The sequence below is a fragment of the Pristiophorus japonicus genome, chromosome 8 (assembly GCF_044704955.1).
Source record: "Pristiophorus japonicus isolate sPriJap1 chromosome 8, sPriJap1.hap1, whole genome shotgun sequence".
Taxonomy (NCBI): domain Eukaryota; kingdom Metazoa; phylum Chordata; class Chondrichthyes; family Pristiophoridae; genus Pristiophorus; species Pristiophorus japonicus.
In genome coordinates, this window is record NC_091984.1 from 168,647,116 (window position 1) to 168,672,849 (window position 25,734).

The 25,734-nt window shown below is 49.8% G+C and overlaps 1 protein-coding gene across 2 annotated transcripts in view; it reads right to left on the reverse strand.

The window, feature by feature from the left end:
- Window positions 1-3,964: 3,964 nt before the first annotated feature.
- Window positions 3,965-25,734, reverse strand: part of klhl22 (kelch-like family member 22) — a 48,241-nt gene continuing 26,471 nt past the window's right edge. For both annotated transcript variants that reach the window (XM_070887523.1, XM_070887522.1), the window contains 5 exons: window positions 22,627-22,792; window positions 13,852-14,570; window positions 12,271-12,463; window positions 7,949-8,182; window positions 3,965-7,245 (listed from right to left, as the gene is read on the reverse strand). In XM_070887523.1, the coding sequence (XP_070743624.1) occupies window positions 6,865-7,245; window positions 7,949-8,182; window positions 12,271-12,463; window positions 13,852-14,570; window positions 22,627-22,788 (1,689 nt within the window). In that variant the 5' untranslated portion in view covers window positions 22,789-22,792 and the 3' untranslated portion in view covers window positions 3,965-6,864. The remainder of the gene's footprint in view (window positions 7,246-7,948; window positions 8,183-12,270; window positions 12,464-13,851; window positions 14,571-22,626; window positions 22,793-25,734) is intronic.

A 25,734-nucleotide genomic window follows, 5' to 3' on the forward strand; every position in this document is an offset into this window, starting at 1 on the left:
GAGAGGGAGAAGGCCTCGCACACAGAGAGAGGGAGAGGGAGAAGGCCTCGCACACAGAGAGAGAGAGGGAGAAGGCCTCGCACACAGAGAGAGAGAGGGAGAAGGCCTCGCACACAGAGAGAGAGAGGGAGAAGGCCTCGCACACAGAGAGAGAGAGGGAGAAGGCCTCGCACACAGAGAGAGAGAGGGAGAAGGCCTCGCACACAGAGAGAGAGAGGGAGAAGGCCTCGCACACAGAGAGAGAGAGGGAGAAGGCCTCGCACACAGAGAGAGAGAGAGAGAAGGCCTCGCACACAGAGAGAGAGAGAGAGAAGGCCTCGCACACAGAGAGAGAGAGGGAGAAGGCCTCGCACACAGAGAGAGAGAGGGAGAAGGCCTCGCACACAGAGAGAGAGAGGGAGAAGGCCTCGCACACAGAGAGGGAGAGGGAGAAGGCCTCGCACAGAGAGAGAGAGAGGGAGAAGGCCTCGCACACAGAGAGAGGGAGAAGGCCTCGCACACAGAGAGAGGGAGAAGGCCTCGCACACAGAGAGGGAGAGGGAGAAGGCCTCGCACACAGAGAGAGAGGGAGAAGGCCTCGCACACAGAGAGAGAGAGGTAGAAGGCCTCGCACACAGAGAGGGAGAGGGAGAAGGCCTCGCACACAGAGAAGGCCTCGCACACAGAGAGAGAGAGAGAAGGCCTCGCACACAGAGAGAGGCGGCCGAGAAGGCCTCACATACACAGAGAGAGAGAGAAGGCCTCGCACACAGAGAGAGGCGGCCGAGAAGGCCTCACATACACACAGAGAGAGAGAGAGAAGGCCTCGCACACAGAGAGAGGCGGCCGAGAAGGCCTCACACACTGAGCGAAGGCCTCACATTGCTCTAATAAGGTGTGTGCTTTGTGCAGAATGCTTGTATATAACTGTTGCAGCAGTCGAGGTGATAGCTGGGGAGCTGACCTACTTACTGGCTGAAACCTCTGGTTTTGGATGATGCTGGGTTAGGTCACCCAATAGGGTGCGATGCAGATAGTATTGTGCAAAGTACTTGATGCAGAATCAGTCAGGAAGTGGTTGAGCTGTCCAGCTCACTAACCCACGGTTAAGGCAAAGTAGCTTTAGTTTATAATATAATAAAATAAGAGAAAATTCTGGTAATCTCAGCGGGTCAGGCAGAGAGAAGCAGAGTTAACATTTCGGGTCTGTGACCCTTCGTTAGAACGGGAAAAGTTTGAGACGTAACAGATTGTTACTGAAGTGCAGGCGCAGGGAAAGGGGGAGGGGGAGGGGAAGAGAGAACAAAAGGGAAGATCTGTGATAGGGTGGAAGGCAGGAGAGATTAGAGAGACAGAAGGAATGATGGGAAAAAATGAGACGGTAATGGGACAAGTTAGGAAACAAAAGATGAGTCTGGATGGGGTGTGAATGGTGGGATCATCACCCACTGCCATGGGAAAGAGGGAAAGGAGAGGGGGGGGGGCGGGTTAACAAAAAGAGGAATGAGAAAGTATATGGGCAGAGGTTCTGGTCTGAAATCGTTGAACTTGATGTTGAGTCCAGAAGGCTGTAAAGTGCCTAAAGATGAGGCAAAGCTAGCTTTAGTTTTACTTGTCAGCACAATGCCAGCAGTTTTTGATCGAGCTGGAGATAACGGACCACGTTACAAAGCATGAGGTCACTGCCTAGATCTGCTGATAAAACCATTCATTTGATCTTCAGCTTTTGCTGCTCATTAACCTTTGAACACAGCAGCACCAGGACAAAACCAACAGTGTGCACAGGGTCACAACTCAAAGAACTGCATTTATATAGCGCCTTTCACGACCTCAAGACATCCCAAAATGCTTTACACCAATGAAAGTGTTCACCGTTTTAATGTAGAAAAGGCTGCAGCCAATTTGCCCACAGCAAGTTCCCACAAGCAGCAATGTGATACATGACCAGTGATTCAACGATGTTGATTGAGGGATAAATATTGGCCAGGACATCGGGGAGACCTCCCCTGCTCTTCTTCGAAATAGTGCCAAGGGATATTTTGTGTCCACCTGAGCGAGCAGACAAGGTCTTGGTTTAATGTCTCATCCAAAAGATGCACCTCCAACAGTACTGCACTGGAGTGTCGGCCTGGATTATAGCCTCAAGTCTCTGGAATGGGATTTGAACCCACGACCTCTAACACGAGGGAGCGCCTGGTTTATTTAACCGGCCTGGACCGATGGAGGTCAGCCAGCACTTCACAGGAAGACATATCAATCTTTGAATATTGAAACCTGTGAGATAATCTCTCCAAAACCTGATGGGGCGGCCCTTAAAATGAACATGTGCAAAGCCCCCTCCCCTGTTGTTAACCACACGTCTGTTGTTTTCTGCTTGCATATGACCAGCCACAAGCACAGCATCCTTCAAGGGCGCCCTCTATATTTGGTCATGGGGTGACGATGAGGATGGGGAAGAGAATCTTCAGCCTGAGCCTGAGAGCCCACCAGCCTGCCTTGCCCCATCTGGCCTCACTACATCAGAGGACGAGGTGGATTTCCCGGGGTTTGAGTCGTCGGAGGCTCCTGGCCCCAGTCACCGACAGCAACGCAGTGCGAAAGGGCAATCTCGCAGGCCAGCTCTCCGGGCGATGAGTCGGCAAAGTCGGTCTGCTCAACGACAGGCAGACATGGAACTGGACTTGGTGGAGATGTCCAGGGAAACCGCAGGAATGCACGGTGAGGTGATGGACGTATTGGGACGGATCCCAGCATTGACAAGCTCACTGCGACTGTTGGAGACAGCATCACCGGTTGCCAGTGCGACTCGGGAGTCCAGTGAGGCCATCATTGCCCACACACAGAGGCTGGTGGCCTCGAGCAGCGACTGTGGTGTTCGAGTGTGTGGCGCGTGCCCTTGGTCACGTCACAGCCTCGGGCAAATCACAGGCACAAGCTCTGCTTCAGCTTGGTCAAGTGCTGCGGTCGATGTTTGCTACCGTACTGTCTGCGTTCCCCAATGTGCAACAGGGAAGGGATGGTGCCGGAGCACACCAGCAAGTTGTAGAGACACATCGTACTCCGGATATTCAGGACTAGCCCTGTCGGAGAGTCAGTGGCTCCCAGGAAACGGAAGGTGCCGTCCTTCCTCAGGATGACAACATTCCGCTCCCATCACTCACTCGCCAACCATGCACCATACACAGTTGACACCCAGCCACCAGAGACTGCTCCCGCCAATGATGAGGCACAGCAATCTGCAGCCGGGCCTTCCACCCCAAGAGTTGGTCCAGGGTATCCTCAGATGCAGTCTGTATTGTCTGGCCCCTCAACTCAGCAGCCCTCTAGCAGCCTTGCTGCAGGCACTGAGGCCTCATTGAGGAGGAGCAGCTGGCATGGGAGGGGGGTTGAAGGGAAGGTGGGGGGGAGCGGAAAGTACGGATAAGAGCCATTAAGGCCTGGCACAAGTTGATGCTCAAGGATGTATGTAGCATTGTAAAAAATGTACATAGTTGTGTGATAACAATTGACTTATCTTGAATTGTCTTGCTGCAGGAAGCAGTTTACTGTTTATTTACTGCAGGAAGCAGTTTACTTTTGGGTTTTAGGGGGAAACATTGCTAATTATTCATGTCTATAAAATGTTTGTTTGGCCTGTGCCATTGGTGTCTTGTGTCTTACTGTAGAATTCAGTGTAGGTTAGCGGGCATGGGACGATCGTTAAATGAGGCATTAGGGCCGAAAGTTCCATGAACGACGATTGACGTCATAATCACGCCGAAAACGGAGGACGGGGCGGTAAGTTTTTGCGCCGGCGCAAACCAATAACCGAATCTTCTGCCGGGGTGCTGAACAAGGCGCAAAATAGCCAAAAATCATGGAGTTTAAGCTTTTTTGGAGAGCAATGAATAGCATTTCCTTGTGAGATAATACAGTTTATTCGGACACGCCAGCATCGAGATAATACTGACAGTCAGTTTAAGGATCACAAAAAGAGTGAGGCAGATTGAAAATCCACTTAAACATACAAAGTTATGTTTATTTTTGCGTGTCATACAGCAGAATAGGTTACATTTTTAAAGTAATATGTGAGTGCGGTTTGTAATATGTGGAACTTCAAAGCTGTGTAAAATGGAGATTACATTTCGCTCAATGTCAACACTCCAGCAATAGCTTCATGATATGAAGAATTCTATAAATCCTTTTACCCCAATTATATTCGTGACGTCACTGGCCGATTAACCCTTGATAAATCGGAACTTCACACATTTAACAAGCTCTTTCCAAGCAAATAACATGCAGTCCCTAAGACATTCAAAGGCCTCTTCCACTCTTCCCAGATTCTTAGAAACTCTTCTCACTTGTACTGTTCTTTACCTGGATCACCCAACTTGTTTAGATTTGAACAAACATCCCTCACATTCACCTGACCAGGTATTCCTTGCATAAATCAATCAAACTTTACTTTCCAAGGTGCTTATAGCTTGTCAGTCACTTCACGGGCTTGGCTTGGAGAACCTTTCCGTGCCTCTCGTGGAAATTACGGGAGAGTTGACATGTCTGAAGGGAAATGTGGAAACACGATACTAGGGCTCTCCCGTGGCATTGCTGACAGATAGTACAAATTTTAAAAACACACCGTGCATGAAGTGCGCTCGTTGATCATAAGCAATTTAAGCCCAAAACATAGCCATAAATTAAATATGTAACACATCGCCCCATCACCATCCCACCTCAGCAACTTGCATTTATATAGCACCTTGAACGTGGAGACACATCCCAAGGCACTTCAACAGACGCAACGGGAATGGACGCTGAGCCAAAGGAGGAGATATTAGTGTGAGTGATGCGAATCTCACGCTACATCGACAACTGTGCACACACAAGATTAACAAGATCAATTAGGATGCTCTCTCATTTTTTGGACGAGGAAAGGGGAACTGGGCTTTTGGAGCACAAGTAACTAATCTCAGCACTGCAAATTTATTGGGAAAAAAAAACAGATGATGGGCCAAGACCCAGATTGCGGGCTCCCCACGTGGAGAAGAGCATGACGTAGTTTGAAAAGATAAAATCAATTAAATAAAGAGGAAGACTTGCATTTATACAGTGATTCAGAACGCTCAAAAGCACTTTACAGCCAGTGAAGTGCTTTTGGAATGTAGTCACTGTTGTAATGTGGGAAACACAGCAGCCAATTTGTGCACTGCAAGCTCCCACACACTGCAATGTGATAATGACCAAGTAATCTGTTTTAGGTGTTAGATGAGGGATAAATATTGGCCAGGACACTGGGGAGAACTCTCCTGCTCTTCTTTGAACTAGTGGCATGGGTTGTTTTACATCCACCTCTATGGTAACTGGGTTACCTCCTCCTGAGGACAGACGGAACTTTGGTTTATTATCTTACCCGAAAGACGCCACCTCTGTCAGTGCAGCACTCCCTCAGGACCGTACTTATCAGCTCAAGTCTCGGGGGGGTGGGGGGGGGGGGACTTGAACCCACCGCCTTCTGACTCTGAGGCGAGAGTGCTGCCCACTGAGCCACATCTGACACTGACACCAAGCTTGGTTTTTTGTAGTGTGAAGAGTATAGGAGAAAAGGAAAACTGAGGGAGGTGAGGAGTTCCACAACTTTGGGGTTGTGGGATAGAATAAGGAAACATGGAATGATTCTTAATTTCAATACAGTGAGAATTCAGGGAGGCGATTCTGAGCTTGTGTTCAGAGCAGTATCAACAAAAGCAGTATTGCTGAATGGGCATGGGAGAAGAGCGAGGATACCATGGGGGGAAGAGAGAGAGGAGGATAGCATGGGGGAAGAGGAGCGAGGATACCATGGGGGGGAGAAGAGAGAGGAAGATAGCATGGGGTGAGAGGAGCGAGGATACCATGGGGGGGGAGAGAGAGAGGAGGATAGCATGGGGGAAGAGGAGTGAGGATACCATGGGGGTGGGGGGGGGGGGGGAAAGAGAGAGGAGGATAGCATGGGGGGAGAGGAGCGAGGATACCATGGGGGGGAGAGAGAGAGGAGGATAGCATGGGGGAAGAGGAGCGAGGATACCATGGGGGGGGGGGGGAGGATACCATGGGGGGGGAGGAGTGAGGATACCATGGGGGGGGGGGGAAGAGAGAGAGGAGGATAGCATGGGGGAAGAGGAACGAGGATACCATGGGGGGGAGGGGAGGGAGAGAGAAGAGGATACCATGGGGGGGGGGGGGGGGGAGAGAAAGAGAGGAGGGCACCATTGGGGGGGGGGGGGGGGGAGAAAGAGAGGAGGACACCATGAGGGGGGGGGGGGGGGAAAGAAAGAGACAGAGACAGAGACACAGAGACAGAGACACAGAGACAGAGAGAGAGAAAGAAATGAGGGAAATGTCACCTAGCTTACAGCTGGACTTTCTGAGATAACATTGAACAGAAAACGAACGATTTTGAACAGATGAAATGAAGCTCACTAATGATGTACTGAAGTTGTATTAAGTCATGCAAAGCACACGGTCCTTTTCCTGCATTGAGTTTACGACTGGCTTCAGCACCCTCAGGCTGGGATGGGTGGGTGGCTGTTCAGGGTCCCCAATGGAGAAAGTGTTTGGAAACCTCAGCATGATGGCTGGATCAGCTTTAGATGCGATGTCCTCCCCAAAGTCTTGCAATCGGTCAACATTCGCTGTCTTGACTCATCCACTGAAGAATGGACACTTGGACAAGGTAAGGGGGTGCTGTCTGTCCGTGGGAAGACTCATGCCCCACTCCCCGCACAACCCACTGCCCCTGCACAAGCCAGGACCTTCAGGAGTGGAGCCGGGAATACGAGAGAAAAACAAAGGGACACGGCGACTATCCACAGGATGTATCACGTTAAGAACAGAACGTCTGACAGGCTGGCCTGTTTAACCACAAGTTCAGTCTTCACTGGAACTGAACTCCTCAAAGTCAGAAAGCCCAACCACTTCAGGAAGCATGTAGGCACGGCGGCGGCGGCAAGCTCGCTGGGCACGTTTTCGGGGCGTCTGATTCCCCCAGTCCTCGACCAGCCGCCTCGGGAGTGTCAGGACGCAGCAGGACATCCCAGAATTGGCACACTCGATATCGGGCGCTTCCTCCCAGCAGCAGTCCGTAACGTTGTAAATGTGGACGTAGTCAGTGCGCGTGAAGCGGTCATGTGACCTCCCGCCCAGGATGTAGATTTTGTCATCCAGGGCAGCAATGCCCGGCTCCCCGTGGCCATAGGGCATTTCGGACACAGTTGACCATTGGTCCCGCTCGGTGCTGTAACAGGAAACCTTCACAAACAGAAGAGAGAGAGAAAGAATGAAAGGTTGGAGTGAGGCGCACCAAGCAGGGTACAAGGTGACAGTGCAGCACTTTACAGGCCAATGCTCTCAAAGTCACGAATGTAACTGCAAAGCAACTGTGGCGTGCAGTTCCCAAGGACGGGTGCCGGTGTGAGCTGGCTCTGTCGCCAATGGTCGCAGTTCAGCAATAACAACAGCGTGCATTTATAAAGCGCCTTTAATGTAATAAAACGTCTCAATGTGCTTCACAGGAGGGTTATCAAACAAAATTTGACACCCATCCACAGAAGGAGATATTAGGGCAGCTGTCCAAAAGCTCAGTCAAAGAGGTAGGTTTTAAGGAGCGGCTTAAAGGAGGAAAGAGGTAGCGAGGCGGAGAGGTTTAGGGAGGGAATTCCAGAGCTTAGGGCCCAGGCAGCTGAAGGCACAGCCACCAATGGTGGAGAGATTAAAATTGGGGGTGCACAAGACGCCAGAATTGCCCTGATCGCATAAAATGGGCAGCTTTTGTCATCCATGAATTCCTCCAGAGTGCTGTCCCCTATCCCCGCCAATGGTACTTGGATTCACATTGCACCCGATAATCATCCACTCAAGATAAATCCCAGACACTCAAAGGTTGCACTGTGGCTGTTCAGATGGTGAGGAGGAAGACTCCCAGGGGACATTTCTCTCTCTGCTCACAGCTCACCTGCATGACGTCCTGCCTGTATCCATTGGCATTGTTGCTGCCGCCAAGGAGGTAAAGCTGGCCTCTGACTGCAGCCATTCCATGCCAGGCCCGTTCCACAGGGGCATCGGCCTTCGATTCCCACTGGTTTGCCTCTGGGTCGTAGCAGTGCAGCTCCTTCAAGTAATTCCTGCCACTTCTCCCACAGGCTATGTATACCTTCCCTGCGTGCACTGCTCCAGCGTGGGCATACACCTAATCGAATAGAGGAGGAACAAAGGGATTATTTGCAACATAAACCCCTAAATCGAATAATTACCCGAGAACTTTATTTAGTTGCACATAGGCGGGACCACTGATTCTTCAGCAGCCTCGCCACAAATTAGTTCACAATACGAACCTCACAAGAAAAAGCAACAGTCCATCACATCAATGTATTCTGCATAGCTTCCCACTCTTTCCTTCTGCTTCCCCCTCCTCCGTACCAGCATAACTTCCCCGGAGGACCAACACACTGTTCCCAGGTCTCTGACTTGATTCCTCTGCAACCATTTGCCGGGACTCAAGTACATGGTCTTCTGTACAAATTGATTCAGTGTTCTTCCTAAAATTTCACCATTTATAAAATGTTGCAAGGCAATACCCTTCTTTGCAATGTTAATATATACAAGTCTATAAACCAGAGGAAGGAGACAAAATTCATTTTTTTTTAATGGTTCTGAAACAGTTTAATGAGTTGTTTAAGTCATGTATTGTACTACTAGTTCCTACTTCTGTGTAATTATCTTATTTGTAATTAAATCTAACTATTAGTTTTAGCCAGAACAATATTTGAGCTTTGTTCTAAGGGGAATCAAATGTCAAAAGCAAACGGGTAATTCGATGGGCGGGAGACAACTGCTCACACTGCATCTGTTTACTTGTTAGAAGCAGAACCTCACCTGGCAGATTAATGAGCAGAATTTGTTTGATTAAATGACACGGTTTAACATCAAAATAAAACCAAACATATAACTGACGAGCTGCCATGGTCTCCAGTTCCTTCCTTTGCACTGCTTCAACCAAAAGAGAGGCTAAGAGGAGCTTCAGCGAGGTCAATCCCCCATGTAATCTCCAGAGACTCAGTCAAAAGCTACTGAAAAGAACTATAAAGATTTTAGACTGTTTTATTTTGATTTTGAAACAATGTGTGAATTGATTGTGAAGTGTTACACTATAGCTTCTTGCCGTGCCTTTCTACTTTTGTGCAATTATCTTATTTGTAAATAAATCCAGCTATTAGTTTTAGCCTGAACCTAGTGACTTGCAGTATTTATCACATTTCAGATTAGACAGGAGAACCTGGTATCATGCTGCATGGTTTGCAGTACAAAAGACCATAGCTGGAGGTAATGGTGCCTATTCCAGTCATAGGGGACTTGCTCTACTTATGGAAACTGGATCTCGGTCATGACTAACTTTCTCTCACAAGATGAAAGTATTGGAAGTTTGAAGATTAACAAGCTACGAATACAGTACCACAGGGGACTGAGCCAAGGTGGGCTGAAGGGTCTTTTGATCATCTTCAGATTTTTGCTGATATGAGAAGTGGAAATGCTGCACAGGGAGCCCACAGCTTCTGACACCCCAGTGTGTCAGCACCACAGTAATAGCTGAACTGGAAACTGGATGCTTGAAACTATCATTAAGGAAGAAATAGCGGGACATCTAGATAGGAATAGTGCAATCAAGCAGACGCAGCATGGATTCATGAAGGGGAAATTATGTTTAACTAATTTACTGGAATTCTTTGAGGATATAACGAGCATGGTAGATAGAGGTGTACCGATGGATGTGGTGTATTTAGATTTCCAAAAGGCATTCGATAAGGTGCCACACAAAAGGTTACTGCAGAAGATAGAGGTACGTGGAGTCAGAGGAAATGTATTAGCATGGATAGAGAATTGGCTGCAAACAGAAAGCAGAGAGTCGGGATAAATTAGTCCTTTTCGGGTTGGAAATCGGTGGTTAGTGGTGTGCCACAGGGATCGGTGCTGGGACCACAACTGTTTACAATATACATAGATGACCTGGAAGAGGGGACAGAGTGTAGTGTAACAAAATTTGCAGATGACACAAAGATTCGTGGGAAAGCGGGTTGTGTAGAGGACACAGAGAGGCTGCAAAGAGATTTGGATAGGTTAAGCGAATGGGCTAAGGTTTGGCAGATGGAATACAATGTCGGAAAGTGTGAGGTCATCCACCTTGGGAAAAAAAAAAACAGTAAAAGGGAATATTATTTGAATGGGGAGAAATTACAACATGCTGCGATGCAGAGGGACCTGGGTCCTTGTGCATGAATCCCAAAAAGTTAGTGTGCAGGTGCAGCAGGTAATCAGGAAGGCGAATGGAATGTTGGCCTTCATTGCGAGAGGGATGGAGTACAAAAGCAGGGAGGTCCTGCTGCAACTGTACAAGGTATTGGTGAGGCCGCACCTGGAGTACTGCGTGCAGTTTTGGTCACTTTACTTAAGGAAGGATATACTAGCTTTGGAGGGGATACAGAGACGATTCACTAGGCTGATTCCGGAGATGAGGGGGTTACCTTATGATGATAGATTGAGTAGACTGGGTCTTTACTCGTTGGAGTTCAGAAGGATGAGGGGTGATCTTATAGAAACATTTAAAATAATGAAAGGGATAGACAAGATAGAGGCAGAGAGGTTGTTTCCACTGGTCGGGGAGACTAGAACTAGGGGGCACAGCCTCAAAATATGGGGGAACCAATTTAAAACCGAGTTGAGATGGAATTTCTTCTCCCAGAGGGTTGTGAATCTGTGGAATTCTCTGCCCAAGGAATCAGTTGAGGCTGGCTCATTGAATGTATTCAAGTCACAGATAGATAGATTTTTAACCAATAAGGGAATTAAGGGTTATGGGGAGCGGGCGGGTAAGTGGAGCTGAGTCCACGGCCAGATCAGCCATGATCTTGTTGAATGGCGGAGCAGGCTCGAGGGGCTAGATGGCCTATTCCTGTTCCTAATTCTTATGTTCTTATGGAGAATAAGTCATAGAATTATAGAAGAGTACAGCACAGAGGAGGCCATTCGGCCCATTGAGTCTGTGCTGGCTGTTTCAAAGAACGAACCAGTTAGTCCCACTCCCCCGCTCTTTTTCCATACCCCTGCAATTTTTTCTCCTTCCAGTATTTATCCAAATCCTTTTTGAAGGCTGCTATATCCAGCACCCCATCAGCCAGTGCATTCCAAATCCTAACCACTCGTTGCATAAAGACGTTTTTCCTCGAGTCGCGTCTGGTTCTTTTGCCAATCACCTTAAACCTGTGCCCTCTGGTTACCGACCCTTCAGCCCTTGGAAACAGTTTCTCCTTAGTTACTCTATCTAAACCCTTCATGATTTTAAACCCCTCTATCAAATCTCCTCTTCTACTCTGCTCCAAGGTGAACAGCCTCAGCTTCTCCAGTCGGTCCACATAACTGTAATCCCTCAGCCATTCCAGTAAATCTCTTTTGTACCCTTTCCAAACCCTTCATGTCCTTCGTAAAGTGTGGTGCCCAGAATTGGACACAGCACTCCAGCTGGAGCCAAACTATTGTTCTATCATTAACGTTGTACCATTTAACATGTATTATCATCTCTCTTCATTCTTCCCACCAAAATGTATCACCTCACATTTTTCTCCATTGAAAATAGAAGTATTTGGAAAAATAAGATTTGTTGCATTTTCTTTTCGTGAAACAAAAGCGGTCCTGGTCCACGCCTGGAGTGAAAATTTCCATCAACAGTACCTAAACTTAATGAGCTTTCCCATCACACTTACACCTGGATTGCTCCTCCAGATCCCCTCCCATCCCTGAGTACCCAAGAGCAGAACATGCTTCACAGGGTGATGCTGAGAGGATGTTTCCCCTCATGGGGGAATCTAGAACTAGGGGGCAGAGTTTCAGAATAAGGGGCCGCCCATTTAAAACTGAGATGAGAAGGAATTTCTTCACCCAGAGGGTTGTGAATCTGTGGAATTCTCTGCCTCAGAGAGCTGTGGAGGCTGGGTCATTTAATATATTTAAGTCGGAGAGAGACAGATTTTTGAGCGCTAAGGAATTAAAGGGTTATGGGGGAGTGGGCAGGGAAGTGGAGTTGAGGCCAAGATCAACCATGATCTTATTGAATGGTGGAGCAGGCTCGAGGGGCCAATTGGCCGATTCCTGTTCCTAATTCTTATGTTCTTATGTTGCCCGGCTAGCCAAAGACTACAGTACGAGTGCGGGAAGGTGAACAGAACAACGACGTGGATTTCACTTCAAACACATACCAGATTTGGTGCTACGAGTATTTGTCAGTACCTCTTTTTTCAGTGGTGCCACATATTCCCAAGTATTTAGCCGGGGATCGTAGCGCTCCACCATGTTTAACTCCTGGTGGTAATCTCGGCCTCCTATAGCATACAGATACTCGCCCGCTACACACACACAATGGTCCGCATGTGGCTGCTGCAGCGACTGGATTCGAATCCACCTGTTGTGCCGCGGATCATACCTTAAAACAAGAGACAAAGCAACCAAATTCACACCGCTCTGAACTCTCGCCACAGCGCCCAACAGTTTAAACAACAGGTATGCCACACTGCAGCAGCCCACACCCCCACCTCATTCAAAACCAAGCTTTTTTTTTTAAAAAAAAAGGTACAGACCGACAGCTTAAAATAGAAAGAAATACTTGAAACAAGACAGATAAGGAACTGCTTCAATTCAGAATTAAAATTTATACAGATGAGCCATTTGAGATATTAAATAGTAGTAACACAATACTATGCAAAAAGCTGTTTCATACTCAACTAAACTTAGTCTGCAAGTATCCTGTACCACACAATGAAAATCGGCAAATCCTCTCCTGCTCTTCCTCTCCGAATGATCCTCAGCCTTGCTCAGGCTGTTACAAAAGGCAGAGTGAAGACTCTGTGCTTCCCAATAGCCATGGGGAAGAAATAGCACGCGAGATCATCCGTCCACTGAGATACAGCAGGACTGGGGGATGGGTCACTGTACACCCTGTGATACAGGACTGGGGAGGGGGGGGTCACTGTACACCCTGTGATACAGGACTGGGGGAGGGGGGGTCACTGTACACCCTGTGATACAGGACTGGGGGAGGGGGGTCACTGTACACCCTGTGATACAGGACTGGGGGAGGGGGGGTCACTGTACACCCTGTGATACAGGACTGGTGGAGGGGGGGTCACTGTACACCCTGTGATACAGGACTGGGGGAGGGAGGGTCACTGTACACCCTGTGATACAGGACTGGGGGAGGGAGGGTCACTGTACACCCTGTGATACAGGACTGGGGGAGGGGGGGTCACTGTACACCCTGTGATACAGGACTGGGGGAGGGGGGAGCAGTTTTTTGGGTCTCTTCTCTGCTCGGGAATGTTTCATGGCTGGAGCAATGGACAAAGAGGACAAGCTAACCATAATAACTAATGTAAATGATTAATAAAAACAGGATCATTTGAAAATATCACCGTGTCGCTGGGATTTGGGATTTGGGATTTAATCTCACTTGCCACCAGTTAGCAGAAGCCCAGACTGCCTAGTGCTGGAGAAGGTTCTGGAAGGCCCCAAATTTGATGCATATTCTGAGCGGAGTTGGCAGATCGCTGGAGGGGATCTATCATTTCTCATAACCTTGTTACTCCAGTGGGACTGGTGAATAATGACAGTTTTACTGAACACAGGGATTAAGGGTTATGGGGAACAGGCAGGGAAGTGGACCCGAGTCCATGATCGAATCAGCCAAGCTTGTATTAAATTGCGGAGCAGGCTCGAGGGGCCATATGGCCTACTCCTGCTCCTATTTCCTTTGTTCTTATATTATGCTGTCCGTCACCGCAGTTTATAAATAGGGAAAGGAAAGAGAATCCATACCTCCAGCAGCTCACCTCTGCTCTGTAGCCGGCAGTGTTGTTGTCGCCACCCACGAGATAAGCAAAGTTATTTAAAACCGCAATGCCCTGGTTCGACATCTTTGGCATCTGGGCCTGCGTCAGAGTTCGCCATTCCCGGGTCAGCGGGTTCAGGAACTTCACCTCATCGCTCAGGTCTTCGTCCTGGGAGGAGTACATCCCGCCGAAGCCCACCACGCAACTGAACTCAGAGCGCAGCTGTGTCTGCGCAGTCTGCAGCACGGGCTGGAGAATTTCATTCTGGTGATAGGCCAGGGCATCGGCCAGGACCTCCTTGAGGGGGCAGGGGCTGAGGCGGTTGTAGAGTTTCTGGAAGGTCTGCTGCTCGATCAGGGCGAAGCGGACCATCTCCAGCAGCTTAGGCGGGTCGTGCAGGGAGACCTGGTCCCCCTCGATCTCCTCCTGGGTGTAGTGGTAAAGCAGGGCTGCCTCGTACACCTCATTCTCCGAGCTGGTGTGGAGCTGGTCACTGCCCAGCAGGCCCCGCACCTTGGCCAGGGGCAGCCTGCGGTAGGTCTCTGTCTTGCTGAAGGCCAGGAAGTTTTGCAGGATGTACGTGTCGATCCTGCCGCTCAGCTGGGTCAAGCTGTAGTGCTCGGCCAGCCTGTACAGCTCGATAACGTTGTCGTCGTCAATCCAGGAAATGAGGAAGTCACAGCAGAAACCGATTACCTCCGGAATCTGAAACAAGGAAAAAAAGACGTGCATTTCTATAGTGCCTTTCGGACGTCTCAAAGCGCTTTACAGCCAATGAAGTACTTTTGAAGTGTAGTAACTGTTGTAATGTGGGAAACGCAGCAGCCAATTTGCACACAGCAAGCTCCCACACACAGCAATGTGATAATGACCAGATAATCTGTTTTTGTTATGTTGATTGAGGGATAAATATTGGCCCCAGGACACCGAAGATAACTCCCCTGCTCGTCTTTCAAATAGTGCCATGGGATCTTTTACATCCACCTGAGAGAGCAGACGGGGCCTCGGTTTAACGTCTCATCTGAAAGACAGCATCTCCGACAGTGCAGCACTCCCTCAGCTCTGCACTGGGAGCGTCAGCCTGGATTTATGTGCTAAAGTTCCTGGAGTGGGACTTGAACCCACAACCTTCTGACTCGGGGGTGAGTGTGCTGCCCACTGAGCCACAGCGGACACCATAAAGGAAGGAGAGGCGAGAAACCAGGAGCACTCCGAGCCCAGCGTGAAACCCACGCCCCAATAGACACTTCTCGGTCAGCCAACAGCCTGTGGAGGACTTAGTAAAATTGGGCCACCAAAATCCACGTGTGACAGGATGAAATATGGGCTGTGGAGTGTTTGGAATTCAAGTAGTATAGAGCAGTGCACAAATTTCTAATCACCAGCATTGCTTCTCATGCACAAACTAAGCGACCCATGTGACTCCTGCCATGACTGTGCCCACGTGTATTTCTATCCATGGGAATTGGGATATATACTTGAAACAGAAACATTTGGAGGGCTATGGCTAAAAAGCACTGAAGAGGGACTAATTGGATCGCTCTTTCGAAGTGCTGTTACAGGCATGATGGGCTGAATGGCCTCCTTCTGCTACTGTATCATTGTGCCTTTCCTTCAGCTTTTTTTTCCTCCAGATCCTTTTCCCATTCTCCTGGGACATGACCCCACAGGCATTCTTCGTTTGTGAGCCCAGACAATGAGTGTTGGCAAGCTATTCAACTGTTTAAGGCAACACATCCAGCCCAAGCGTGTCCTATGGAATGGTTACAGCACAGAAGGAGGCCATTCGGCCCGTCGATCCCGTGCCGGCTCTCTGCAAGAGCATCTCAGCTGGTCCCTCGCCCCCTGTAGCCCTGCAAATTTTGCTCCTTCAGGTACTTGTCCATTTCCCTTTTGAAAGCCACGATTGAGTCTGCCTCCAGGCAGTGAATCCGGATCCTAACCACTCACTGTGGAAAAAAGTTTTTCCTTATGTCGCCTTTGGTTCTTCTGCCAATCACTTTAAATCTGTGTCCTCTGGTTCTCGACCCTGCCGCCAATGGGAAGATTCTCTCTCTACTCTGTCTAGACCCCTCATGATTTTGAACACCTCTATCAAATCTCCTCTCAAACTTCTCTGCTCAAAGGAGAACAACCCCAGCTTCTCCAGTCCATCCATGTAACTGAAGTCCCTCATCCCTGGAAAAATTCTTGGAAATCTTTTCTTCACCCTCTCCAAGGCCTTCACATCCTTCCTAAAGTGAGGTGCGGCGCAGGGGGCACTGTGGGCACGCGCGGGGAAGTGGAGAGGTTTGCCGAGGGTAGAAGATGGGAGACTGGCCAGGAGAGCCTACAATTGCCATGTCGGGAGGTAATAAAGTCATGGATTAGGATTTCAGCAGTAGCTGGGCTGTGGCAGAGGTTGGAGATAGGCGATATTGCGGAGGTTGAAGTTACCGATCTTGCTGATGGAAAGGATATGGGGTCGGAGGCTTCGCTCAGTGTCCAACAAACAGCACACTTGGAGTGGTCCCTTTCATTGCTCTCACTGGTGTATCTGCAGCTTCCCTGGGACAATCAATCGGTTCCAGTGTGATTGGCAGAAGTACTGTTCCTGTGGGTCTGTGCTGCACCGTCGTCATGCACAGGTCTATCCCATCCACGAGAAACACAGACAGCAGTCTATGATGTTTCACGTCAAACCCCGACAATGAAGTTGAAATAACTATTAAAGTAGTTGCAAGTTCATGATCAAACTGCAATGGAAGTCCTGGGCTAGACAGCCCCGGGCCCTGGACAAGTCTGGTTTTGAGTCAGCCTGCTCAGCTGCTAATACCGATCTACTCCGAGAGAATCCGCTTAATGTTCCCCACAAGCCGTGCACAGGAAACCAACGGGCAATTCCCACTGCACATACCCCCGAGATGCATCTACTGTCGAGACAGATATCGACAGCCTGCTCCTGATGATTCTTGCACAATAAAGTTCAAATTATCCAGTAATTCGAATGAAGTGACTGCATTATCAGTGAAATGTAGGTGCTTTTTAAGCTCATTACTGAATATACGAAGTGGTGTTATGCCACCTAGTGACAGAAACTGAATATTGCAGAAATGCAACAAAACACATCTGGCTGCACATCAATCTCCTGCTGGCAGCTGATTGGAAGAACATTGAACAAAAAAAAATTAAAAATTCAAAGATAAGGCCATTTGGCCCACTGAAGTCTCCAGTACCCCAACTCTCCCCTCCCTCCAGTACACTAACTCTCCCAAAAAGCCCCTCCCTCCAGTACCCTATCTCTCCCATCGAAGCCCTTCCCTCCAGTACACCAACTCTCCCATCGAAGCCCCTCCCTCCAGTACACTAATACTCCCAAAAAGCCCCTTCCTCCAGTACACCAACTCTCCCATCGAAGCCCCTCCCTCCAGTACACTAATACTCCCAAAAAGCCCCTCCCTCCAGTCCACTAACTCTCCCAAAAAACCCCTCTCTCCAGTACACTAACTCTCCCATCCCTCTCATACTCTGACTTCACTGAAGCCCATCCCTCTCGTATAGAATCATAGAAATATAAATTTACAGCATGGTAGGAGACCATCACAGCCCGTCATGTCTGTGTCGGCCAACAAAGAGCTATCCGGTTGGGGAGGATTTAAACTAATATGGCAGGGGGATGGGAACCAATGCAGGGAGACAGAGGGAAACAAAAAGGAGGCAAAAGCAAAAGACAGAAAGGAGATGAGGAAAAGTGGAGGGCGGAGAAACCCAAGGCAAAGAACAAAAAGGGCCACTGTACAGCAAAATTCTAAAAGGACAAAGGGTGTTAAAAAAACAAGCCTGAAGGCTTTGTGTCTTAATGCAAGGAGTATCCGCAATAAGGTGGATGAATTAATTGTGCAAATAGATGTTAATAAATATGATGTGATTGGGATTACGGAGACGTGGCTCCAGGATGATCAGGGCTGGGAACTCAACATTCAGGGATATTCAACATTCAGGAAGGATAGAATAAAAGGAAAAGGAGGTGGGGTAGCATTGTTGGTTAAAGAGGAGATTAATGCAATAGTTAGGAAAGACATTAGCTTAGATGATGTGGAATCTATATGGGTAGAGCTGCAGAACACCAAAGGGCAAAAAACGTTAGGAGTTGTGTACAGACCTCCAAACAGTAATATGGATGTTGGGGAGGGCATCAAACAGGAAATTAGGGGTGCATGCAATAAAGGTGTAGCAGTTATAATGGGTGACTTTAATATGCACATAGATTGGGCTAACCAAACTGGAAGCAATACGGTGGAGGAGGATTTCCTGGAGTGCATAAGGGATGGTTTTCCAGACCAATATGTTGAGGAACCAACTAGGGAGGAGGCCATCTTAGACTGGGTGTTGTGTAATGAGAGAGGATTAATTAGCAATCTCATTGTGCGAGGCCCCTTGGGGAAGAGTGACCATAATATGGTGGAATTCTGCATTAGGATGGAGAATGAAACAGTAAATTCAGAGACCATGGTCCAGAACTTAAAGAAGGGTAACTTTGAAGGTATGAGGCGTGAATTGGCTAGGATAGATTGGCGAATGATACTTAGGGGGTTGACTGTGGATGGGCAATGGCAGACATTTAGAGACCGCATGGATGAATTACAACAATTGTACATTCCTGTCTGGCGTAAAAATAAAAAAGGGAAGGTGGCTCAACCGTGGCTATCTAGGGAAATCAGGGATAGTATTAAAGCCAAGGAAGTGGCATACAAATTGGCCAGAAATAGCAGCGAACCTGGGAACTGGGAGAAATTTAGAACTCAGCAGAGGAGGACAAAGGGTTTGATTAGGGCAGGGAAAATGGAGTACGAGAGGAAGCTTGCAGGGAACATTAAGGTGGATTGCAAAAGTTTCTATAGGTATGTAAAGAGAAAAAGATTAGTAAAGACAAACGTAGGTCCCCTGCAGTCAGAATCAGGGGAAGTCATAACGGGGAACAAAGAAATGGCAGACCAATTGAACAAGTACTTTGGTTCGGTATTCACTAAGGAGGATACAAACAACCTTCCGGATATAAAAGGGGTCAGAGGGTCTAGTAAGGAGGGGGAACTGAAGGAAATCTTTATTAGTCGGGAAATTGTGTTGGGGAAATTGATGGGATTGAAGGCCGATAAATCCCCAGGGCCTGATGGACTGCATCCCAGAGTACTTAAGGAGGTGGCCTTGGAAATAGCGGATGCATTGACAGTCATTTTCCAACATTCCATTGACTCTGGATCAGTTCCTATGGAGTGGAGGGTAGCCAATGTAACCCCACTTTTTAAAAAAGGAGGGAGAGAGAAAACAGGGAATTATAGACCGGTCAGCCTGACCTCAGTAGTAGGTAAAATGATGGAATCAATTATTAAGGATGTCATAGCAGTGCATCTGGAAAATGGTGGCATGATAGGTCCAAGTCAGCATGGATTTGTGAAAGGGAAATCATGCTTGACAAATCTTCTGGAATTTTTTGAGGATGTTTCCAGTAAAGTGGACAAAGGAGAACCAGTTGATGTGGTATATTTGGACTTTCAGAAGGCTTTCGACAAGGTCCCACACAAGAGATTAATGTGCAAAGTTAAAGCACATGGGATTGGGGGTAGTGTGCTGACGTGGATTGAGAACTGGTTGTCAGACAGGAAGCAAAGAGTAGGAGTAAACGGGTACTTTTCAGAATGGCAGGCAGTGACTAGTGGGGTGCCGCAAGGTTCTGTGCTGGGGCCCCAGCTGTTTACATTGTACATTAATGATTTAGACGAGGGGATTAAATGCAGGGGCAGGGAGGTGTTGCTACAGTTGTACAGGGCCTTGGTGAGGCCACACCTGGAGTATTGTGTACAGTTTTGGTCTCCTAACTTGAGGAAGGACATTCTTGCTATTGAGGGAGTGCAGCGAAGATTCACCAGACTGATTCCCGGAATGGCGGGACTGACCTATCAAGAAAGACTGGATCAACTGGGCTTGTATTCACTGGAGTTCAGAAGAATGAGAGGGGACCTCATAGAAACGTTTAAAATTCTGACGGGTTTAGACAGGTTAGATGCAGGAAGAATGTTCCCAATGTTGGGGAAGTCCAGAACCAGGGGTCACAGTCTGAGGATAAGGGATAAGCCATTTAGGACCGAGATGAGGAGAAACTTCTTCACCCAGAGAGTGGTGAACCTGTGGAATTCTCTACCACAGAAAGTAGTCGAGGCCAATTCACTAAATATATTCAAAAGGGAGTTAGATGAAGTCCTTACTACTCGGGGGATCAAGGGTTATGGCGAGAAAGCAGGAAGGGGGTACTGAAGTTTCATGTTCAGCCATGAACTCATTGAATGGCGGTGCAGGCTAAAAGGGCTGAATGGCCTGCTCCTGCACCTATTTTCTATGTTTCTATGTTTCTAATCCCACTTTCCAGCTCTGTCCGTAACCCTGCAGGTTAAGGCACTTCAGGTGCACATCCAAGTACTTTTTAAATGTGGTGAGGATTTCTGCCTCTACCACCCTTTCAGGCAGTGAGTTCCAGACCCCCACAACCCTCTGGGTAAAAAAGATTCCCCATAAATCTCCTCTAAACCTACCAATTACTTTAAATCTATGCCACCTGGTTGTTGACCCCTCTGCTAAGGGAAATAGGTCCTTTCTATCCACTCTATCTCGGCCCCTCATAAATTTTATACAACTCAATAAGGTCTCCCCTCAGCCTCCTTTGTTCCAAAGAAAATAATCCCAGCCTATCCAATCTTTCCTCATAGCCAGGATTCTCCAATCCAGGCAACATCCTCGTAAATCTCCTCTGTATCCTCTCCAGTACAATCACATCTTTCCTGTAATGCGGCTACCAGAACTGCACGCAGTACTCCAGCTGTGGACCAACTCGTGTCTTATACAGTTCAAGCATAACCTCCCTGCTCTTGTATGCCATGCCTCGGCTAATAAAGGCAAATATTCCATATGCCTTCTTAACCACCTGGCCTGCCATCTTCAGGGATCTGTGGACCTGCTCCTCAAGGTTCCTTTGTTCCTCTATACCTCTTGTACTCTGACCTTCTCACTGAAGCCCATCCCTCTCGTCCGGCGGCATACCACTGCAGGGAGCAGCACATGCTGCTGCAGGAGGGCAACGGCTGCGAAGCCAGGTCGCTGATTGCAGTGCGGGCAGGCAAAGCAGGAGGGGGCGAAGGAGCGGCAAGAGTTTGTAGATGGAAGTGAACGGGGCCCAGGAGAGGCGAGAGTTTGGGGCTCAGAAGAGGCGAGGGCCCAGGGCCAGCACAGGCCAGCCCACACTGTGATATGTGTGCGCACTAGGTCAGTGCAGCAGAGCTGGTCTCCAGTCGTCTTGGTTAATCCTTGCCACTGGACCAAGACCTAGTTCTGTCAAGCCCGTGTAATGGTTGGTGTGCAACGGCCACCCCACATTTAAAAAAAAACACAACAGGCATCTTCCACCCTTCAAGATTTAGCTCGGGATCTGGAATATTACGTCCTTCATTGAAACACCTGTGAACTCATCCCTTTTTGGCGTGGAAGCAAGTCATCCTCGCTTCGAGGGACTGCCTATGATGATGATCCCTCTCGTACGCTAACTCTCCCATTACACATCTAGCCGCATTATGAACATTCCCAATGTTTTGTCTTCCTCTACCCCAGCTGGCAGATTGTTCTAAACAATTATCAGACTTTCAGCAAAGAAATTGTTCCTAATACCAGTGCTAAAATTATTTTTCTGTAAATTTATATCCTTTGGTCCTACTTTCCTGGCTTAATTGAAATTAATACTTTGGGTTTATCCTATCCATACCATTTCATACTTTGATCAGATTTCCAGAGCTTAAGCTGCTCTGATTTTTCCTGTGAGCTCCCCCCCTGTGAGTTGGGATTGGACTTGAAGCTCCTCACTATACTCTGTGTATGCTTTTTGCATTGCAGTGCCCAGAGCAATAATACTCAAAATATGGTCTGACCACGCGCTGGCGAGTTCCATGATAACCACCAGGGACTACATCCCAGTATGTTAACTACATCTCAATTGCCTGGTGTAGGCATTCCTTTCTCAGACTCCATGCCAGTGACTGGGCACAAACAGACGAATGTCCTAGAAATGTTCCCGAGTATCTCTGTGTGGGTGATAATGGCTGACAGACTGGCTCAGAGAATTGACTCCACCCAACTCGGTGATCTGCATCCCACTCACTGGGCCCAAGCCGGCATGTTGATATACTGGGCGGTGATTGTGTTGCCTGCACAAAAGTGCACAGCCTTGTCCTGCATCAGTTTGAAAGTGTTGCAAAGCCAAATGTATCACTCAAAGATTGAGCATATTAATGCACCAGGAGGATTATGTTGGAGTCCACTTGTTGTGCATTCAATCATTCGTTATGTGGATACCCTCCCACCATATGGCAAAGCATCTATGATCACTGCTGTTTGGGGTGGTGAATGTGCCAGCAACCTGTGGGAATATGGTGATTCGGGGACCATGCTACATCTCCAGCTGCTAAAACAGATTCAGCTAAAGGGATCTTATGACCAGGCGAGCATTTTGTACAAAGAGGGTCACTGCCATCAGAATGAGGACACGGAGGTTGTGGTCTGCTCAGGACAAAATCCTGAGCTAAAGAGCCGGGCTGGGAGCACTCAGAGAGACGCCAGGGGAGAAAAACAAACTTAAAAAACCCAACAAAAACATTCCCAAAATGTTTGCGCCATGGCCGCCGTTCCGGGGCGAAAAAAAGAGCATAGGAAATCCGAAAATCCGCCCCTTAAGCTCCATTACCTGCAGCTGACAAGCAACCACCAGCACTTCCTGTACATTATCCAGATTCAGTTCCATCTCAGATGTGTAGATGAAGTCCAAGATTTTGCACATGGCCATGTAGGAGATGCCGTGTAAAAGTATCTCTTTCTCCTGCATCTCACGCAGCCCACCAGCAAACATCCCCCTGCAACAGGATGGACACCGTCAGTACACGCACACATGCAACACACGCACACACTAAAGGCCACGGGAAGTCTGCACAACTACTTCCCCATTCAATACAGGAAAGTAATTGTCTTAACGTGATGTTAACAACCCTTTTCCAAAAAAAGGATTGGTCTTATTACCATCATTGGAAACCACTGTGCATGCCATCCCTCCCAGGTCGGACTCCAGCGACACAGCTTACAGGAAGTGTCACTCTGTGTCCCCAAACTTAATTAGCAGTCAGAGAGCGAAATCAGGGCTGCATGACCCCCACAAACAATGTAACTAGATAGATACAGATAAGCATACATTGACAGGACCCGGAACCTCAGTCACAGGGTCACAGGACCCGGAACCTCGGCCACAGGACCCGGAACTTCGGTCACAGGATCACAGGACCCGGAACCTCGGTGACAGGATCACAGGACCCGGAACCTCGGCCACAGGACCCGGAACCTCGGCCACAGGATCACAGGACCCGGAACCTCGGCCACAGGGCCCGGAACCTCGGCCACAGGGCCCGGAACCTCGGTCACAGGATCACATGACCCGGAACCTCAGTCACAGGACCCGGAACCTCGGTGACAGGATCACAGGACCCGGAACCACGGTCACAGGACCCGGAACCTCGGTCACAGGATCACAGGACCCGGAACCTCGGTCACAGGACCCGGAACCACGGTCACAGGACCCGGAACCTCGGCGACAGGATCACAGGACCCTGAACTTCGGTGACAGGATCACAGGACCCGGAACCTCGGTCACAAGTTCACATGACCCGGAACCTCGGCCACAGGACCCGGAACCTCAGCCACAGGATCACAGGACCCGGAACCTCGGTCACAGGACCCGGAACCTCGGCGACAGGACCCGGAACCTCGGCCACAGGATCACAGGACCCGGAACCTCGGTCACAGGATCACAGGACCCGGACCCTCGGTCACAGGATCACAGGACCCGGAACCTCGGTCACAGGATCACAGGACCCGGAACCTCGGTCACAGGACCCGGAATCTCGGTCACAGGATCACAGGATCCGGAACCTCGGTCACAGGACCCGGAACCTCGGTGACAGGATCACAGGACCCGGAACCTCGGCCACAGGTTCACAGGACCCGGAACCTCGGCCACAGGATCACAGGACCCGGAACCTCGGCCACAGGATCACAGGACCCGGAACCTCGGTCACAGGATCACATGACCCGGAACCTCGGCCATAGGATCACAGGACCCGGAAACTCGGCCACAGGATCACATGACCCGGAACCTCGGCGACAGGATCACAGGAACCGGAACCTCGGTCACAGGATCACAGGACCCGGAACCTCGGTGACAGGATCACAGGACCCGGAACCTCGGCCACAGGACCCGGAACCTCGGTCACAGGATCACATGATCCGGAAGCTCAGTCACAGGACCCGGAACCTCAGCCACAGGATCACAGGACCCGGAACCTCGGTCACAGGATCACAGGACCCGGAACCTCGGTCACAGGACCCGGAACCTCGGTGACAGGATCACAGGACCCGGAACCTCGGCCACAGGACCCGGAACCTCGGCCACAGGACCCGGAACCTCGGCCACAGGACCCGGAACCTCGGCCACAGGACCCGGAACCTCGGTCACAGGACCCGGAACCTCGGTCACAGGATCACAGGACCCGGAACCTCGGTCACAGGATCACAGGACCCGGAACCTCGGTCACAGGATCACAGGACCCGGAACCTCGGTCACAGGATCACAGGACCCGGAACCTCGGTCACAGGATCACAGGACCCGGAACCTCGGTCACAGGATCACAGGACCCGGAACCTCGGTCACAGGATCACAGGACCCGGAACCTCGGTCACAGGATCACAGGACCCGGAACCTCGGCCACAGGATCACAGGACCCGGAACCTCGGCGACAGGATCACAGGACCCGGAACCTCGGTCACAGGATCACATGACCCGGAACCTCGGTGACAGGATCACAGGACCCGGAACCTCGGTCACAAGATCAAATGACCCGGAACCTCGGTCACAGGACCCGGAACCTCGGCCACAGGATCACAGGAACCGGAACCTCGGTCACAGGATCACAGGACCCGGAACCTCGGTCACAGGATCACAGGACCCGGAACCTCGGTCACAGGATCACAGGACCCGGAACCTCGGTCACAGGACCCGGAACCTCGGTCACAGGACCCGGAACCTCGGTCACAGGATCACAGGACACGGAACCTCGGCCACAGGACCCGGAACCTCGGCCACAGGACCCGGAACCTCGGTGACAGGATCATAGGACCCGGAACCTCGGCCACAGGACCCGGAACCTCGGCCACAGGACCCGGAACCTCGGTCACAGGATCACAGGACCCGGAACCTCGGCCACAGGATCACAGGACCCGGAACCTCGGCCACAGGATCACAGGACCCGGAACCTCGGTCACAGGACCCGGAACCTCGGCCACAGGATCACAGGACCCGGAACCTCGGCCACAGGACCCGGAACCTCGGTCACAGGACCCGGAACTTCGGCGACAGGATCACAGGACCCGGAACCTCGGTGACAGGATCACAGGACCCGGAACCTCGGTCACAAGATCACATGACCCGGAACCTCGGCCACAGGACCCGGAACCTCGGTCACAGGACCCGGAACCTCGGCCACAGGATCACAGGACCCGGAACCTCGGTCACAGGACCCGGAACCTCGGCCACAGGACCAGGAACCTCAGTGACAGGATCACAGGACCCGGAACCTCGGTCACAGGATCACAGGACCCGGAACCTCGGTCACAGGACCCGGAACCTCGGCCACAGGATCACAGGACCCGGAACCTCGGTCACAGGACCCGGAACCTCGGTCACAGGATCACAGGACCCGGAACCTCGGCCACAGAATCACAGGACCCGGAACCTCGGCCACAGGACCCG